General features: G+C 44.4%; 2 protein-coding genes across 10 annotated transcripts; one reads left to right on the top strand and one right to left on the bottom strand.

Moving 5' to 3' along the window:
- The first annotated feature begins 958 nt into the window (after window positions 1-958).
- Window positions 959-9,666, top strand: Lcch3 (Ligand-gated chloride channel homolog 3). Of its 8 annotated transcripts, none has more exons than XM_031981821.2 (11): window positions 959-1,734; window positions 2,609-2,691; window positions 2,771-3,012; window positions 3,437-3,543; window positions 3,924-3,991; window positions 4,190-4,335; window positions 5,028-5,185; window positions 5,704-5,988; window positions 6,239-6,469; window positions 6,654-6,910; window positions 7,109-9,666. In XM_031981821.2, the coding sequence occupies exons 3-11, from the start codon at window positions 2,948-2,950 to the stop codon at window positions 7,280-7,282; spliced, it is 1,491 nt and encodes a 496-aa protein (XP_031837681.1). In that variant the 5' UTR covers window positions 959-1,734; window positions 2,609-2,691; window positions 2,771-2,947; the 3' UTR covers window positions 7,283-9,666. The 8 variants fall into 8 exon arrangements, with proteins under 8 accessions (XP_031837681.1, XP_031837678.1, XP_031837680.1 ...); XM_031981818.2 differs by having other exon boundaries at window positions 2,441-2,691; XM_031981820.2 differs by lacking the exon at window positions 2,609-2,691 and having other exon boundaries at window positions 2,870-3,012.
- Window positions 9,667-9,697: 31 nt separating this feature from the next.
- wgn (Tumor necrosis factor receptor superfamily member wengen) lies at window positions 9,698-20,393 on the bottom strand. 2 transcript variants are annotated; one of them, XR_012998134.1, is made up of 6 exons: window positions 20,034-20,393; window positions 15,938-16,324; window positions 15,464-15,644; window positions 11,508-11,636; window positions 10,265-10,903; window positions 9,698-10,179 (listed from the first exon to the last, which is right to left on the bottom strand). XR_012998134.1 is itself a non-coding variant. In XM_031981826.2 (5 exons), the coding sequence occupies exons 2-5, from the start codon at window positions 16,319-16,321 to the stop codon at window positions 10,740-10,742; spliced, it is 858 nt and encodes a 285-aa protein (XP_031837686.1). In that variant the 5' UTR covers window positions 16,322-16,324; window positions 20,034-20,393; the 3' UTR covers window positions 9,698-10,739. The 2 variants fall into 2 exon arrangements, 1 of the variants encoding a protein (XP_031837686.1); XM_031981826.2 differs by having other exon boundaries at window positions 9,698-10,903.
- Between the last annotated feature and the right edge of the window lie 53 nt (window positions 20,394-20,446).

Raw genomic sequence — 20,446 nt, 5'->3', positions numbered from 1 at the left:
AGAGCTATACTATAGTTGACAATTCTTTAAAAAGAGAGAAAAACTCTAAGTTCATTACTGACGTGAAATTCTAGGGCAAAGGGTTGAGAGCGAAGCGATTTAGAATTTCGATTTGAATACTTCCTTGGTGGGAAAAAACTGGCTCGCTCCTTCAGGTTTTCCCTGCGAATCTGCCTACTTCGAAAAAACTAGGACAACATCGACAACATCGCGAAAAAGAAAGAAGGATTCACGAGCTGTGTCTTAATGCCGAGGCGAAACCTGGCGATTCAGTTTCGCCTTCTTTTTTTTTCAAACACTTTCACCGATCTCGTTCCAGTTAACCGGAGAATTCCTCTTCATCCCCGGATTTTTGAAAGGAAACGAAATTTTCTAGCTGCCGGAACATTTCTCCCAATGATGCGCCTCGCGTTGCGAAATATCGAAGGGTTTTACAGGCGAATTCGATGTTTGCCTAACGAGCGCAGTCGGGAAATGGGAATTTAATGGATCTTTGGTATTTAAATGTAAAAGGCCGGTGAACAACGCTACTCTAATGTATTCTCGATTTCATCGAATTTCGGGGAATCGAGTACGATTTCCGATCGATTCCGACTTCCGGGAAATTATCTAGAGATGTACATTTCGCGTATCGATTTACAAAGCTTATCGTTATTGGATGGAAGAGAGAATCGAGCGGTGAGACACTCTTGTCTTCGAGGTGCAAAGTATTCGAAAATTCGTTGAGAAACGACGCTGCTCATCGTATCGGGCGACCTAATAAAAGTTCGAAAACGTATCGCGGATACGAGATCTACGCGACACGAATCGCGCAAGGTGAACGACACTCGATGCCGGTCCGTGTTCCAGGAGAAATCCGTGCGCTCGGGGTTGTCCGCGGTTCGATCCCCCGTCAGCGGCGGCGGCGGCAGCGGCGGCAGCGGCGGCAGCGGGGAGCGAGCAGCGAGCAGGGGGTTAGATCCGACTCTGTGTCAGTAGGTCGCGTAGAAGAAGAACGGGGCTGCACATGCGTGCTGGTTCGTTTCGCGAGCAGGCAGCCTCCGTGCCGCCTCCGGAACCGAGGTATGGCGAGCACGGGGAGATACAGGCTGACGTTATCGGTGTCTAAACAGAGGCGGAAGATAAATAGGTGAGAGGCGGCCGCGAAACAGTGAAAATAACGGGGCAAAACACCGCGGGCACCGACCAGACGCGATACGACCGCGCAGATACGGAGATACCGCTCAGACGCAGGAAGCGGACGGGGTGAGAGGATGCCTCGCGTCTCCAGAAAAATCCGATAAGGGTGAAAGGAACGGGGTGGCGTTGTGTCGCGAGTGAAACACCTCGGAAAAAGCAGTGCTGGCCGAGTGAACGCTCGTCGAACCCAGTGTTCGCGATGCTAACTCGCTAAATTGCCAACCTTCGGGGTAGACCTTTTCGGGGATGAAAAGGATGCGCCTAGCGCGCCTCGCGCGCCACCGGTGAGGACGAATGTAGCCCGAGAGAGAGAGCCCGAAAGGAGGTTAGCAGGGAGACCGCGAGCAGCGGGCCGAGGGGAAACGGCCGAACGAAGAGGGTGGAGGGAGGGTGAGCGGCGCGCAGCATCCGAACCGTCGGGACATATCCTCGACAACCACGTCGACGTTGGATAGTGCTCGTGAACGAACCTGTCCGATCGGTGGTGAAAGAGTGCTGGCCCTTTTGATGGGTGTCGGTGACGAGGGTGCACGGGGCGAGAGCCATTGACTCCTGGTGAAGTTGCCCCTTTAACGATGTCCGCAGATCCCGCCTCGGCCGCTGCCCGCTGCCCGTATCGAGCACATCCCCGTTTCCTCCTCTTCCTCGTCTACGGAGAACGTCCTTCGCACGGGACTCGCGCACATGTCTCCTCTTTTTCTCTTCTGACTCGAGACCAACGATCTTTTGCTTTCTCGATGCTCTGAAACTTTACGAGATTCAACAGTTTCACGGTGCTCTTCTCCTTCTCGAAGTCGCCTTTTCATTTCCCTTTTGAACCGTCGAGAATGCGTGCGATTTCGTCGGATAAGATCGACGATCTCAAGCAGAACCCTCGATTCGTATTTGGTGATTTTATGGTTGCCGATTCGGCGAGTCGTTTACTCTTTCTCTGGAAATCGTCTTTGCGATCGAACAAGTTGGGCAGCATTTTATTCACGAATGAAGCACGATGACACAGGAAACTTCATCGATTTTCTTTTCTTTTCTTTTGTTTCGTTTCGTTTTTTCCGACGACAATAAGCTTCGACCGCGCGGGGTAGCGAAATCGGAGCACTTTTCCAAAAATACACGTTACATCTTGAGAAAAGAACGGAATTTCATAAATGTTTATATTACCGCGCACGATACGAACGAACGATAAAATACCGATTTCATTGAGAACGTTTAATACGTGGCTTTTAAGAGAATCATTGAAGACGAATCGAAGGATTAAACACAGTTCGATGTGGTAAATGAAAAAAATTCCTTACTCGGTTTCGTTAACGATTCCTCGATCGACTTAATTACGTTCGACTTAAAACGTTGACATTTCGCTAAATATTTCATACTCCGTGTGAAGTATATAAATATGAATATCAAAAGATACGAATAAGAGACTACTCTTTAGGACGCCCGCAGATGTAGTTTACCCTTTACGTCGCGTTTCTACATACATGAATGATTCATCCCATCGAATAACCTCGCGTCTCGGTAAGAGATTAATTATAATCTCGAAAAGAAATGCCGAGAAATTCTCGTCGAGGGAAGCTACCCATTGAATTTATTCTAGTTGCGCGGTTGATGAAAGGGTTCGAGTCAGAGACGGACTATTGGGCGATGTATGCATAATAAAGGTCAAGGACGAAAATCGGGTCGGTTCTGGTTACAGTTTCTGGCGGCTCGATGACGAGGTGCAAGAACCCAACGAGATGACGTCCTCTTTTATCCGCTGACGTAATTTCCGAGGATGGTGAACAGGATGAGGCTGCAGCAGATCATCCTACTGCTGCAGACGATCTACCTGGTTACCTGGTAAATCATCCATGGAATCGAACGCGTCGGAACGATCGATCGGTGCTTCGGAATAATAGTGGTTTCGATTATTCGAATTATTCTTCGATCGATTCGATACTAATTGTTACAATGTATTTCGTTCGTTCAAGAATACTTGGCGAAAGCTTTTCTCTCTGGAGAACTCGAAAGTAGGAGGGAGACCACTAATATTCCGAGCCACCGAAACATTGAAACTGGGACAGTGGTTTCGATGCTCGTCGCTTAGATCAATTTCAACGAAAAACTGAACCTTCGATCGTTATCGAATATATACCTGTCTCTGTTAGAGATACATACTTAATATACCCGTCTATTTAGATGTACGATATAAAATATATACATCTCGTTAGACGCTGACATCGGAAAAGAATAACCAGTGGATCGAACGTTGCAAATGTTTCAGGGCCAGTTACGAGAACACAGGGGTGTCCGATAGGTTGGAAAATGTAACACAGACTATATCGCGAATTCTCGATGGATACGACATTCGATTGAGACCAAATTTCGGTGGTAAGTGCGATGCGTCGCGTACCCTATATACACCCTATTTACGCGTAACGGCTAGAAAGTAATTTTCCTCGTTCCGAAAGATTCGCTGAATCCGCGTTTCCTTTTGGTCTCCGGTAAAATCTTTTGTTCCGTTGGAACATTCGAATTTCCGTTGAAAAATGTCGAATTACTTCTCCGAAAAACTTGATACGCCAGCGTTGAGCGGTGCAGGACTGGTATCGATGTCAAGGAATCGAATTGCGCGGCTACGAACTTTTTACAGGCCAGTGATCATACCGAGCATCCAATCCGCTTAACGCCGCCAAGTAATCTTCGTCGATTTATCGGCGCGTTATCATTCCAGATCTTGGATCGGATCCTCTGGTGTTTTCTTTTTTCAGGGGAACCCCTGCTGGTGGGAATGGACCTCACGATCGCTAGTTTCGACGCCATCTCGGAAGTAAACATGGTGAATCGCAGATATTTATATCTATCGATACGCTACAAAGATTTCTCGAAATTCTCCACTTTGCTCTGCTAATACGTATCTGTCGATTATTCGTGAATTTCGTGAATTTCGTGAATTTCACACTTTCGCTGTACGCCCATATTGAAATTCCTCGGTAACCGGAAGAAAGACAACAACATTTGATTGTTTTTGCGACAGGACTACACGATAACGATGTACCTAAATCAGTACTGGAAGGACGAACGGTTAGCGTTCTCCCAGGAAGAAGAGGTCCTCACTCTCAGCGGAGACTTCGCCGAGAAGATTTGGGTTCCGGACACGTTTTTCGCCAACGATAAAAACAGGTACGGATCATTCCGATCGAACCCCGTTTAGCTTGAACGCATCCGAACGAAACTATCGTGAATCGACTTCTCGACGAATTGGTCGTCATCGCGACGCAAATTTCCGGGGTTTCCGGAAACTCTGGGATCTGAAAAGTTTCATCTAATAAACTCAGCAGTTTACACTTAGATATCTATTCTCATTTATATTTTTCTCAACTATGGCGTTCGAGAAGTTTCAACATATTTTTTTTAGCGCTAATTGAATTTAATTCTAGATCTACGAACGTCTCTATCGCGTACACTTTATCGTTCCAGCGTAAGAAGCAAACGTATAAATGTTCAACTTGAAAGATCTTTTACGCTCGAATATGTAGTTGTAGCTCGCGTAGGATTTCACTGGTAGGACTTTACGAGTAATCGACTATGAAATCGTAGCTGTGTACTCGCGTGTCCGATGTACAACGGGACTCCGCGTAACGCGGTACCTTCTGAAAAGAAAGAGAAAAGTTGCAGTCGAATAAACGTTTCTTTTAACGGTGCAGGGGATAATGTGGAATCGATTGTCCGCTTTCCATAGAAACTAACTCGAAGCGGAAGATCGAATCGGCATTAAAAAACGAAAAGGTGTCCCGGTGTACTCGAAAGATATACATTTCGAATGTAGGATGAGGCTGAGAAGGAAAATGTTTTGGTTTTCGGTTTGTTCGCAGTTTCTTGCACGACGTGACCGAGCGTAATAAACTCGTCCGATTGTCCGGAGACGGATCTGTCACTTATGGCATGAGATTTACGACGACCCTGGCCTGCATGATGGATCTGCACTACTATCCGCTCGATTCGCAGAACTGCACCGTAGAGATCGAGAGCTGTACGATCGTTACTATTACCTTCAGTAGCTCCTGTTCTTGCCGTCGACCTCTGTCCCCCAGAATGACTCGTCCAATTAAACGTCCAATTAAGCGTCCAATTAAGCGTCCAATTGAAGGATAGGCCGAGTCGCAGGAACTCTTTCGATTCGAATTGAAGATTAAACTCTGCCGCTGCAGAGTTCTTCTTTGCCCTAGAAACTTTGCCTATTCTGTGTCGGAATTAGGAAAATTCCCCGATGTTTCCCGATTATAGCCATTCTTCTCTATTGGCACGCGAACGGGAGAAACGCGCTTAGACTGTGTGTTCCAGCGGACTGTAGTCCAGTCTACGGAGCGCCGCTCGAACAGATGATTTTTGTGTATTTCTATCGCGATCGGAGAAGAAGTTTAAGCCCATTTCTCCTAGCTTCGAAAGAAATTCCATCGGAACGTAAATGAAACGAAGCGAAAGCGAAACGTAGAATAAAAGGGAAGAATGATTTGGAAGACGGCTAACCGGAAACCTTGGTTCTCTCAGACGGATACACGGTGTTGGACGTAGTGATGTACTGGAAGGAGACTCCGGTCCGCGGAGTCGAAGAAGCGGAACTGCCACAATTCACGATAATCGGATACGAAACGAACGATCGCAAAGAGAGACTGGCCACCGGTATATATCAAAGACTTTCGTTGAGCTTCAAACTTCAGAGGAACATCGGCTACTTCATTTTCCAGACGTACTTGCCCAGCATTTTGATCGTGATGTTGAGTTGGGTCAGTTTCTGGATCAACCACGAAGCAACCAGCGCCAGAGTAGCTCTCGGTAAATATCTCACGTCTGTTTATCGAACCTGATTCGAAGAAGGGAAACGTTTTCCCGATATCCTCTCTCGATCGAACGATTAGCCGACTAGACAGTTCGGCCGTTCTCCCTTTGATACCTAGATCCTAGGCTAAAGAGTCCTCGACACCTGGCTGAGACTACCAATCGATTCGCGCTTTTCCTTCTATGACACCAGAATGAAATAAAGTAATAGAAAGTTTCTTGAAAGCGATTATTCGTTGGTTCATAGGTATAACAACTGTCCTGACGATGACCACAATCTCGACAGGCGTGCGTAGCTCACTGCCGCGTATCAGCTACGTAAAGGCTATCGACATATATTTAGTAATGTGCTTCGTTTTCGTATTCGCGGCTCTATTGGAGTACGCCGCTGTAAATTATACGTACTGGGGCGCGAGAGCCAAGAAGAAGACGAAAAAGAAAGAATCCGACGAGAAGAAAGTGATTTCCTCCAAAGCAGGTGGGGCTCCATTCTTCGGCTATGCGTCTGTAAGGCTGCAATCTATTTCACAATAGCGAGTTCAAAGTTTCCGATTCTATGGTAGAAAGCTAACTAGGGACTTTACCCTGTCGTTGAAAAGAACGTAATGCACGAAACGCGAAACGGATCGACGAACGTTGAGGAAAAATAAATAATTTGGCAGGAAGCAAAGCGAGCTCTCCGTTTGCTGGTTCCACGGAAGCGGATATAATAGAGCTTCAGGATCTCCGAATGTCTCCTCTGCCGAGCATAAGGAATAGATCAGGCCTAATCAGCGGCGGTTCGACTCCCGGAACAGGAAGAGAACACGATCCGGCCAAGTTTCCTCCTAGCTTTCGCATTTCCAGAGTCGCAGCCTACAATACGCACGGAAGGAACATCGGTCTTAGATACAGGGGGCCTAAACATCATAAACCAAAGGTAAAACTGTACGATTCCCTTAATTTATTTATTTGATTGACAAACGATTGAAGGATAAGATAAGAGAAGGTGGCCGCGAAACCGTCGAATCCGATCGATTTCGAAATTCTCAAAGTAAATTCCATTTGATTTCCATGATTACTTTCAATGAAAGATTCTGTACTCGATGAAATATGATTGGGTGATGCGGGTCCAAAGGTGAAAGGACAACGGTTGCAGGTGTTGCACGCGATACGAAGGGGAGCGTCCGTGTTGCGAGTGTCCATGCCTAAGATCAAGGACGTGAATATCATCGACAAATACTCGAGGATCATATTCCCGGTCAGTTTTATGCTGTTCAATATAATCTACTGGGTATTCTACTTTCTCTGAGGACAGTCATCGCGGTGTCCCCCTCGCAGTCAGCCGACCGACGAAAGATTAAATGGACCAATTGAGAAATCGAGGATTTACACGGCTGTCGGCGACACCACGACGCGCCGAATCTCCTTCGCCCCGGAGTTGATTATCGACCGAAGGGAGCAGGTATCGAAAGTACTGAATCGAAAGCTGCCAAATATTTATTCACGAGGAGATATTTTCGAGAGTACATCGGTATAATCTCGCGATGTAACAATATTTTCAAAGATACGTTCCTAATCGATGGCTCGCCAATTCGAATGATCGATCAACCGCGCACCGGTATACGCTTCGAATTATCGAGAAAGCTTCGACACCACAGGAACCCTCGGGAACCCTCGGGAACCGGCAGGAATTTGTCCGACTGTGATTCGTTCACCGTGCGCGTCCATTCTCCTACACGTTGCAAACAAACTTTTCTTCTCCTCTTTTAACGAGTAATATATGTATATTTACGTATCATAGTTGTATACGATATCGATTAGCACGAGTCTGCCACTCGGTGCTCCATTGTTTTCAACGCTGGAACTACCGAGCAGTTCGATGTACTTTCAAACATGTTTTTATAGACACGATAGACCCCAGTGCGTTTATTAAGATATCGATCGACTCGTACTTTCATTTATATTACCGAATCGACTACTCTTCTCGACCGATTATCGAAAAAGCATTCGTATGCTTCGAGGAGGAACGGGTCGTTTCGATCCATCTGGTAGTTCTAGTGAACTCGACTCTCCTTTCCGAAAGAACAAACCGTCGGAGAAGAAATTTCGCTATAAAATGTGAGAAACATTCGTTTCGTTCAACGTTTTCACCGAAGAGAATCCTGTGACAGTTATTTATACAGCTTGAATTCAGAATGGGCGTGTATCGAGCCTATCGAGCGAGTCCTGAACGGTTGAAAAAGAATCTTCTTGCTTGAACGAGAACCAATCGTAGATGAATCCAACAGGAAATTTCTTCGACCGAACGTATAATCGATCTGTCAAAGAGAAACAGCGATTCTTCCGAAATGAATTTTCCTTTTCCGAGAATAGAAATCAGTGACATCGAACACTTGTCGTCGGCGACAGTTTTTCGTCGCTTCCGACCGTACGGAAGTTACTAAACAGGAAAACCAACATTCGACGAGAGCATTGAAATTTTAGAAACATGTATCACAGCTAGAGTAGTTTTCGATTATAAATTCTAACTACCATTACCGTCATAGCTAACGAAATACTGTTACCGTTGCATTTCAACGTCGATTATCCTTGCGAAACGCGTCCCAAATTCGCCTTTCCTTTCTCTCGAAGCTGTTCTTCCCTTCAGAAGGTTTTACTTTCGATGTTATACGACAGTTGTCGCCTGTCAGAACTCGGAATTTCTATCCTTTTCGAAATCAACATCAATTGGCAGATTTCATTCGATTACTTCCGTTTAAAGCTGATTAAATCGCGTATGTTTCTTTGTCCCGTTTCGGGCACAAGTTCTGACGGGTCGTATGTACTTATCGTTTGACAAAGTCGCGAACGATTTTCATTTCAGTTCGAAGATTTTGTATCGCATCGGGCGTAGAACCCAGAGAGCAAAAGAAATTTTTTACAAAATCTTGTATATAGACAGGTGGTCGTCGATCGTTCCTTTAAACAGCGTCGACAGGTTTAGCGTCTAAACGAAAAGATCTGTCTCGATTCCCCGATCGTTCGCGAAACGGAGCCGCAGTTACGTTTCGTTCGTGCGACGTTTATTGAAAAGAAATCGATTCGATGGAAACCATACCACGCGCCATGTACTACTAGTGATATTTTCGAAATATAAAATAAGATAGATATCGTAGCGATGAAAGGAAGGAAGAGAACAGAATGAAGCAGTATTTTCGGTATCGTTAGACCAAGCTTAACGGCGGACGAGCTGCGAGGTAGATTTAACCTTTGTACACATCGGAAAATTCGATCAGTTCAAATTTCCGTTGTAATGTACAGTACGATTCGGTAATAGGAACCAATAAAAGAAATATGGTTATCATTAATTTCACATGAAAATGGAATAGACGGAATCATTTCCGTTTGTTGGAACGAGTTTTCGAAATGGTGCTTAAAATTGTTCTTGCTATTTGAAATGTTATTTCACGTGTATCCGATAGTACGCCTATCTTACAGCTCGGCCGAAGTTCGACGACACATACGAATATTAAAATTAAATGCGAAGAGAAATAAGAGGGGAAAAGGACGACAAGAGCGCGAATACGCGTGTATGAGAATATTTTTTTGAAAGATTCGAATGCGGTCCGTGCAGATTGCGTGTTGTAACGTTAATTATTTTAATATAAATCGTAACTGTAATCTTAAGATAATTAAATTTAGCGATTTAAAGAATCCTCGGCGTTGATCATTTCACCCTCAACCACGAGCCACGGTAAACCAGACAGCTTTGTCATTGTCATGTCTTGATTTATTCGGCACATATATCGCAAAGTTATAATACAAAAATGGCAGTTTCTAAAACTAGTCGGTAGAAATAAATAATCGATTGGCTGAGTCGGTCGTCGCTCGATTTTACAGTCGAGCTCCGGGACTTCGAACGAAGACGTCGTCTTCCTTGTTCGTGCACTTACTTATATCAAATTATACAGAGCGAAACGATTATACAATCGAATATTAAAATGTCTGCTGTTCTTGAAATTGGACAAATATTCTCCTCGCATATAAAAGTTGCGCGGTGGCAGGAAAACGAATTGTTAGAGAATTTCACAGTTTTCGGTGATTTTTTCGACGTGTCCATTAATTTAATGATACACGATACACGATGTTCCGACGAGATTCGAACCATCCGAACGAACGCTCCAAGAAGCAACAGACATTCAGGCGTTCACGTTTAATGGTCCCACTCTGTATAAGAAAAGAGCGGAGTTATTAAATTAGTAAAAAATAATACAAAATATCGCACGTACAATTATCGATAATAGTTTTGTACCTTTCGGCGTTTTTTTTTTCTACCCGCACACCGCGTTGAAAATACCTGAGGGACAATAGTATTCGCAATGTAAGAATGGAGAATCGAGAGAACTACACTGTCGTATTTCAAATAAAACTGTTATCCGGTCGATTGATACGACACGCGTATATTATCCGACTGCCCCTAATCTTCGGAAGTATCTTGCACTCGAGCGTCGTTCTACTTGCGGCATTCGATAAATTTCACATTGTATAATTTCCTAGTAACAGAATCTATACCGAAGCGTTTAAAAAATAAGTCCGAGATAATTAAATATCTAATCGCGTCGATGCGACGAGTACAGTCTTCGTATTTCTACAATCGAACGACACGAATACGCAGGTCCCTCGCCGTGGTCATAAATAGAAAATATAAATACAAATTGTCGCCGGATGTATTTTCAGTTGGACGCCTTTTTTGAAAAGGCGACCGATCCTGTCCGCGTTCCGCCGTCTCATTGCTCCATGGAATTGTTCTTCTGGTTGAACATCGTCTCGATGTTCCGATGAATTCTGCCGATCGGAACAGTCTTCCCTTTCGCAGGCTCGCCCTCCTCTATGTAAAGATTCCCAGTGACTTCCGGCCAACTGACCATCACGGGAGTTTCCCTCTTCCGATCTGCAGAAGAAAAAAACGAAACGACAGCCATTCAGATTCATTGAGCATCATTGCCTAGTTCAATGGAGCACCGAGGCTTTTCGCCTACAGCTCCTCGTGGTTCGAGGCGAACGCTGTATAGCGAAACGGCGTGCGACCGGATAAATTGTACCCTCGCCTTTTAATCAGCTCGTTCAGCTAAGGCACTCGAAAACGCGTCGACTTTTCCAACCTATTTTATTCTCCAACGTTTAGCCTTTTCTTCCGACGACACGTTGGATAGATACTATTCTAATATACGTATAATCGACTAAATATCGAATATATCATCTTAGCGTAAACGAGTAACACTTATTTCAACGTTACGACGAATGCACCGGTGATTAGAATATCGAGAAAGAATTCTATTTGGTTCATTGTTTCTGTCGATGAGAATATTACTTGGATGTACGACCATTTCGATTGTTCCCAATCCGAGTTTCGTACAAGGAAACGTGCTATTTTCAAAATCGCCGCTGCGCGTTTGTACACGCGTTTGGCAAAAAGAAAAAATCGGAGAAGATTAAAGGTTGGAAGTTTGGTTCCCTCGAGATGAAAAGATTCTTTCGGGGAAAAGCCATTTTACCTAAGAGTTTCTCCAAATATTGACACCGCCTTTCGGGATCAGCCGCGTGCACAGGTGCACCTGCAACCAGCTCGGCCAGCTCCGCCTTCACCATTAAATTCAGTCGAGTCGAGATTTCTTCTAAACCCACTGTAACAGTCAGAAAATTCTTGTTTCATTGGAAGTTTCGGCACGAGAAAACAGTTATACTTGTATACGAAACAAAACGATTTCAATATATTGTACACATCGATTCACATCGAGTTCGATGAAAATCATTTAAATATTCGTCTCTAATAATAAGCGAATAAAAAGAAATTCGTGTAGCGACGACTCCAACATAATAATTTATTAAAAGGATATAATTGAGTCAACAACAATATATATATATATATATATATATATATATATATATGTATATTTTATATTGTTTAAATATTCTGTAAATTGTTGGAAGGGAATATTTTCAAGGTGAATTTTGTTGGTTCTGTCAAAGAGAAATAAACGTTCCCGATGAAAATTGTTCGCATTTGACAATCGAACGAAAAACGTCCGCGGTCGGATGTTTTTAATTGACAATTTAGCTGGGGAGCGCGGCACGATGGTGTCTACGGCCTATCGAGGGTGGAATGCGAGTTGAACGGCTATGGAATGCGGTTCTGCTTTCTCAAGGCCCCATGAGATGAATCTAGCGATAGCCTCGCTCCAGTCTAAAGCTTGGCTTTCTTTTCGTTGCCTGCTACAGAAGAAAACTTGCCGAACGAACAGGGCTGCGTATTATCCAAACAAATTTTTCTTCAAATTAGTATTCGAATAAAATATTTAATTTATTTTTTACAATACTCTATGCTATCTTCGCCTCGACACCGGTACAATAATACTCGTTTAGCGATAAAAATTCATATTAAAAATATTTGCCCATGAAATTCACTCTACTTGAAAAATTAGTTTACATTTAGAACTGGTGATCAAAGATTCGTTGTACGATTGTAATGTTAAAGATTGAGAATATTTGCTAATGTATCGCGTTACGTTTCCAAGCGAAACTAAAAGTTCGAGCTGAAATTGATGTTCGACTAATTTATTCTACCGTGCAGCGAAGAAAAGGAAAAGGAAAAGGAAAACGAAAACGAAAACGAAAACGAAAACGAAAACGGAAACGGAAACAGCCAATCGGTTTTCAGCGTATATTCGATACATCTAAATAGCAAAGATGGAAGAGTAGTAGCTGCACGAGTCCAGGTGGATATTGATGAATTGTTGTCAGTGGTGGGTGAACAACATTGGTAGTGGGATCAGGTAATGAGCCCTAACAGGAGTCCCCTTTAGTAAGCGTAGCCAGCGATGGAACGGTACCGAATGCGCGATCATTCGCTTGTATTACCGATCCGTCACTGGATACGCCAGCAGTACCTTCTGTTTTCAGTTCGGACGCAAGTCAAGTAGAAATCCGCATCAAACCGATCGTACGTTTATCAACGTTCAGCTATTGGAATGTTAAAGAAACCTTTCAAAATTCCTGAATTCCACTCGTGCCGTTCGTCGGACCGCGTGAGCCTCGATTAATCTTTAATGCTGCCTTTAATGTAAATAACAAAACACGAAACTACAGCATTGAAAATAAACATTTCGAGAAGAAAGAGGAAAAAAGCGTTGATATTCGAAGAACGAATAAACAAGTCGCTTGCCCGATCCCCATTGTCGTAAATTAGTTTCTTAATAAACAGAGAAACGCGCTGCACCGATAACGAGCAACTTTTTTTCAAACGAGACGATTCGTTTACGGGGACAGTGTATTTCGGCGAATAATAGAAGCGTTCGTAGTGCCGCGATGGCCGATTCAAAGAAGAAGATAATTGGGACATTGGCCAGTGATTATTTCAGGAACCGAACGCAGGATTCCCGTTTGTTTTCGTACTTAGCGGCTCGCATAATTCCAGAACTGAAAGCCGCGTAGACCCTCCGAAATCGTTCAAGTATCCGAAAATATTTAAAATGGTATTGGCCGCGCAGAGTTAACGCGTTCCAACTACTTCGAATTCCTCGCAGTTCGCTCACCACTGCAAATTGCCGTTACGATATCCTCGTACGAGAGACCTTAACGCGCGTTCCACATCGATTCCATCGACAACCGTCGTTCGAGAGATATATTTTCAAATGTTTTTCGGCCGAACGTTGCGTCGGGACTCGGAGCAACACCAGCGTTACACTCGCATTTTTCGAGCAGCAGTTTCTCGAGCAGCGGATAAACAACGAAACGTTGACAAACACCGCTACAGAAATGTTTTACGATACGCCTATCAGCCGCGCACGCCTATAAATAACGAGCAGATTCGAGCGAGACGTCCGTGTAAAATCTGTTTCATCCGTTTCTCGATAATCGAAGGTACACGCGGCAGAATGATCGAAAACAAGCTATAATAAGAATTCTAGATCCCCTAGCCCGGAGACGGCGCGAATAGTCGAGCTATACAGGAAACAATGACAGTGTCCAGACGCAGTGTCCATCAGCACAGCCAACGATCGCGGGATGATTCGCAGATGTTGGAATTGCAACGAGGAACGATCTCACTCGAAGGGGAAAGCCAATGATCCCGCGAACAACCGACTAAATACTCGAATAAAAGATACGCTTCCGTAACGTTCGACTATCTTCGATACCGGAACTGTTCTATTTGCACCGGAACGCGTTCGAACAACGCCCGAAGCGAGCTGGACGTACACTTCGCGCACCAGTTTGCAAAGTTTCCCTCGAAAGCCAAGAATCCGATGCAAGATAGATTTGGTTTTTAACGAAAAATACGAGATAGTTTGGTTAGACACCGGCAGCGATCCTCGAGTTGCCGGTCCCTTCAACGAGCAAGGCAGTAAGACGTCGATGGAAATTGATTGTTTCGATTTCGTCCGCTTTACTTCCCATGGGAAACCGCGTGCGTGTGTAGATCGCGCGTAACAGAGGCAAGAACAATGTTGCGATCGACGAGGAACGTTTGTACAATAATACTGTTCGCATTTGCATAACGAGCATTACGCGGAACTGTCGAGCCCTCTCTTTTCCCCCTCCTCTCTGCGGTGCATCCCCTTCTTCTCTTTTGTTCCCCGTCCCCGGTGCCGACGAGCACGCTTCCCGAGAAAACGCGCGGCGAGCCGATGGAATCGACCCGTTTAATATGTACCGCGCATTTCGTTAACGTTCAACCCCCTCGCCGAATTCTCTTTCTTTCTCTTTGTTTCTCTTCTTTTATAGCTGGGCTTATTCGTAATCGATCGATTATTTTCAGCTTCGACTTAGGCTAGCATCCGTCGATTTGTTATTAATATGGAAAAATGTCTCCTCGGTTGGATTCGAGGAACTTGCGAAATTCTGGGTCCAGCGAAAAGCAAAAGAATTAGAAATGGCAGAGGCGTGGTTAGCGAACGGGTAGAAAGAAAACGCGGAACGGAGCATCACGAAAGAAACGAGAAGCATCGAAACCCGAGACGTCATATCCGGGCGTGATAGATCGAGCCAAGGTGAGCAGAGGTCGTGAGCGGCCCTCTAATGAAGAAAATCTGCCTCGCATTTTAAAGGACTTCTTATCCCTCCCCACGATCGACTTATCGATCCCGGGGGATCAGATTTGACGAAATCCTAGGATGCGAACACCCTGTGGGAACTTGTTCCAATTGGAAAGCAGGATTTCCTCGAGATTTCGTTCCGGACGCAGAATCCTTTGGTCAACATTAATATTAACGATCGGTAGTCTATCGAATATAATTTCAATCGAAAATTGTAATCTTCGAACGGCGATTAATACGTTCCCGTTGCGTTCGATTCGAAGGATTTGGAAAATTGGATGGCTCGAGGAGAAAAGTACGACGGCAGAAGCATATACATATCTCGGTAGGCTATTTTTCGGCGATAATGAGATAATTAGATGTACCCTTTGGACCCACTCGTCCTGCATACCAACGAGTGCTTGGAATCGATCCGTTACCTGGCTCGAAATTCTTCTTCATCCGACGCCACTGTCTCGCGTAGACCAAAGCCGAGCATCCTGCGACCAAGAAGAACAGAATGCACGCGCATACGGCGAGGATCAGCGCGGCGGTTTGCCAATCCCACAGGATCCTCTCCCCCGAACCAGACGCTTTGCGTGTCTGTGTTTCGCTGGTCCTCTGGAATTCGATAACGATCGAGATCAGTACCGGAAAGTTCCCTCGAAACCTCCGAATTACCAGCAACTTTCGGATTCGACGAAAGTAAATCGGTTCGTGCACGAATATTCTTATTCTTCTTTTTACGAATAGACAAAGTAGTACAGTTTAAATAGATCCCCTATTAAGAACCACGACACCACTGAAATAGATCGACAGAGAGATTCGAGATCGATATTGGTCCGAAAGAAAAGCGAAAATGCATTATCTTGGAAGATCCATGAAAGTTCCGGTGGAACAAGGTGTCCCGTCACCTGATCACTGGGCTTCAATCCGACGTCCTCCTCGAAATCCGGTCGATCGGCGATGTCCTTCGACTGTTGTCGGATCTGCTGGCGGTCCATGTCCGGAAATCTCCATAGCATCTTCGGGGTGACGGTCGAGAGGAAGGGCCAATGGAGCTTGAGGGCCGGGAGCGGGCCGCAGATCGCATCCTTGTAAATCGCGCAGGGGCTCAAGGTGAACTCAGGGGCGCATCTGGTGCAAGGCCAACAGGTGGCACGCTCGACGGACCAAAATTCGAGACCCGGTTTACAGACCGGATATTGAGGAGCGGATGTCGAGCAGCCAGCCTTATGGAGACCGAGCAATAACAGTAACACGGTCAACAGATATCCCCTCGCGGGCTCCCGTGGCATCACCTGAAACAGTTTCTTTTCTTTTCTTTTCTTTTCTTTTCTTTTGTCCGCTCGTCAGCCTCGAGACGCGACTACTCCTGGCGTCGTTTACGCGGCCACGATACCTGCCTTACTGCCGCGCCGCGTCGCGCCGCGTCGCGCCGCGCAGCGTTTACGTGCACCGTGGATGCACGTAGATAGACATTTCGTTTCTAATACGTACGAACATCGACACGCTTACCGCCGCCGAACAATTCTTTCCGATCAAAACATTCGCGTCGAACGTAGAATATTTGCCAACGTAACTAAATTATAATTATACACATTTTTTATAGCAACGATACTATATTAAAGTACAATGAAACTGCAAGTTTCCAAGATTCGAATAGAGTTAGTTGGAACTCGTTGGTGGTTAAAGAAAAGTTTAGAAAATATGCGTTTATGGGAGCGTCCATATCGCGCTCGTTAGCTTCTCCGTTAATTGGAACAAGACAGCGGCATTTCTGATAAAACCGACACGATAATTCCTTGCCGATAAAGGTTTCTCGAATATTAAACAAACATCGAAATCTAGATCGAAGGTAGAAGAAAATATCGAAGAAGTAGCAAATAGATGCGATAACGCGAACGAACGTTTATCCGATGAATCACGAGAGAATCGTGATCCAATCGAACGATGAACCAGCTCGAGCGTGCATTCAGCCTTAAACGAAGCGAATTAATTAGAATCAGGACTCGTCGTGTTCGGAATTAAAGCGTTACAATAGTGTCGAAACACCTGAACGATTAACGCGCATCGACCGGCATGAAAATTTTCAGCGTTCTCCGCGTTACTCGTTCCTTCGTAACAAAGGGAAATATTCTTAATATCGATCGTTGATCGTTTGCTACGAACTTGTTAGATTATTATTTAGTTTATTGTTTTTACATTTTCCCTGATAGGCGTGTCAACGTAACGTGTTGACTTAGTTTCGGTTTAGCCAGCGAACAGTTGCGAGTTCTCCTTCGTATTATATTTCTTGTGAAAAGTCGGTGCTCTAATTGCAATGTTGTTTTGAAACGACTCTGAAAGCTCCGGCGATCGGTGACCACCGCGGAGGTGAACGTGTTAACAGGTTTGAACGAGTGCAATGGACTCGCAGGTTTCGCGGGGAACTATTCCGATTCGATTTGCTGATTTTTCCTCGTGTCTCTCGCGTATTGGAAATATCGCCGGCGCGAAAGTATTTCGTGCAAAGAAGAGGCGACGGTTGTTCGTTCGAACGACGGGGTCCCCGGCGTGATTCCTCAATGAATTACGCACACGTTCGACACTGGCACGCCAAACTCTCGAGATATCATTCATTCGATCCAGCACGTGTACTCGTGTGCGCGAAGAACCTTCTTCTGGCTCACGCGTTAACCCTTTCCCCGCGAGCCCCGTATACACGGTGTCCGAATAGTTACCGACCAGCCTCGCCACCGGCGAACAGAATTCGAGTGGAAACTTTTTCGTTTTTCCTTTTTCATGTTTCGTGGCGATTTTTCCTCTAGCTTCCAGGTATTTTTAGAGTTCGACAGTCTTCGATAAGATTCATAACAATAATGATAAGAATAGAATAAAATAAAATAAAATAAAATAAAATAAAATAAAATAAAATAAAATAAAATAAGAAATAAGAAATACAATGGTACAAGATTTTCTACTTTTATGGAAAATAATTGTTCTTTCTTCGTTGCTAAAAATCAAATTCGTTACTGGAAATGAAATTTCGAGAGAAAATTTCACTGGAAATATGTTCGAGACACGACAAGTTCGAGTCACCTTACTTTTCGCGCACACTGTTTAATAATCGTTCGACATCGTTACTGCGATACGCGCTAAAAGCATGGAATGTAGGCTGTTTGAAAAAATAGGCCTGTCCAAATCCAAATCGAATGGAATGCGACAAGCGAATCTCCGTGCCGCTCGGTCGATTCTTTGAAATAATCAAGCGTGTAAAGTAGCCATTTAACCGGCAAAAACCGAGCAGACCGTTTCCACTTCCGGTTCGTTCGCGATGTAATTACATCCGTAGTTGTACCGCGAGAGCGTACACCTTCACGAGTGTGCGTACGCATGGGTATTAGAATAGCTTCAACGTGAATCAATTGACCGCGATTCGCTCGTGATTTCACTGGAACCTTTTTCTCCATTTTTCTTTTTCTTTCTTCGAACTTCGTTTCGACTGATCGTCGATAAGAATATTTTCTTCGGCGGCGACGCAACCTCGATAATCGTAAGCATCGACAATGCAAATTCACCGAACCGGTTCGAATACGATTCATCCGAGATAACCTATAAAAATTCGCGTTGACAATTTTGTCTCCCGGAGCTCGTAAGCGCGAAGAAACGTGTGTGCGTGTGTGTGTGTGTGTGTGTGTGTGTGTGTGTGTGTGTGTGTGTGTGTGTTATCGAAACAGAAATAATAGAAAGGATTCGATGACATTTGTCGGTAGATAGATGCAACGTGAATCCAAACAGCCGACAAGTGGTGAGAAAAGTATAAAACGATCGGAAATCTGACCGATTATATCAGGCGAATAGAAAGCGTGACGTTTCTATGTACGGTGGCGGTTTCCCCCGCGCTGTTTAAAATTTGATGCGCACGCCTCCGCTAGTCGTATTTCTCGATTGCGTACCGAGTATACGCAATACGCGCACTATATACCATCATTGAAATGCAAGACAGCCCGATGTCCTTAATCTTGATGGTCCAAACGAAGAAGAAGCGATATCCTCTAATCTGGGATGAAACAGTCGGACACAGGATCGAACAGTTTTACTAAAATTACAGATATTTCTAAAGTGACGTTTAATCGATTCGATTGAAAAAGTAATCGACTTGAGAAAGTGGCTGTGAAAATGTACAGCAGAGGTACTATAAAAATAATACGCGTATAGTTGACAGGTTTCGATTTCGGAAGAGAAACAGTTTGGTCGCCGTACTCGCGTAGATTCCATTGTGAGCACCATTAACGCGTTATCATACTATCCCATTGATGAGTTTCATTGGCATTCCATACGGTCGCCGTGCGATGGAATACTTAAAAGTAAAGCAAAAGCATTTCGTGATATTTTCGATGTTATCTCGAATGTGCCAGAAACGAACATTTCCCGCCGCTTTAGCGTTCCCGGTTTTTAATCTCGTGGCAAGATTTTCGCCGTCCCACGCTAAAGAAATTCGACAAACGATCGGTTATCGCTCTCGTGAATTTCCCAGAACCGGCGGTATAGGTTTTCTTAGCATAACTCGATGCGATAGCCACCACCAATTAAGCCGATAATCAACTATCCTACGATTTCGAAATTTTCTTGGTAATATCGTTGCATTCGAGAATTGTGTGTGTGTGTGCGTGCGTGTGCGTGTGTGTGTGTGGACCGATGGCCAAGAAATTCGGTTGCGAAGAGAATATTGACAGTGTGTCACGTCCGACCGGCAAAAGGTTCGAGTGATCACGCTGAACACTGACACGCGAAAAGGAAAGAGGAAAAAGCATAAAAATTGTAACAGTGACGCGTAATGCAACAGCTTCGACTGGAATGAAAGAGAGTTCGGTGCAAACTACGATACGATAATGCGATAGTAGATAGAGAGCTATTCGAACGTTGCGTAGAAGAGAAAGAATAATATCCTGATAATAAACTTATTAAAATATATGATATACATATATGTATAGATACATATGTATACGTGAATATAAATATACGTACGCTGCCTTCGATAAATTCAGACCTGTCATGACGCAATCCTATCGATATATCCAAAATCGATCAACGGGAAGAGAAGCAAAAAATTATCTGGAACTCGCAAAAACCTGAGCTTTCCATTCGAACGGAATCATGGATATTCGATCGAGAGAACTTTCACGAATTCTATTCTATATTTTGGTGATCAGACTCGAGAGAAATTCTGTTTTTCGGCGAGCGAAACGAAATAGAAAAAAAGAGAGTGGGCGGTATTTCGGAAAATCTCCACTCGATACCGAATAGATGTACACCGTGCGCTGACTATAACACGACTGGCTAGACTGGTTATTCTAATTTCCGCCCACGATCTTCTCTTAAAAAGAGAAGAATTTACGATAAAGAGAGAAACGCAGAATGAAAAGAGATGCACGCAGAAA

This window comes from Nomia melanderi, chromosome 3, assembly GCF_051020985.1.
Source record: "Nomia melanderi isolate GNS246 chromosome 3, iyNomMela1, whole genome shotgun sequence".
In the NCBI taxonomy this organism is placed as follows: domain Eukaryota; kingdom Metazoa; phylum Arthropoda; class Insecta; order Hymenoptera; family Halictidae; genus Nomia; species Nomia melanderi.
This window is presented reverse-complemented; position numbering and strand designations above follow the sequence as displayed.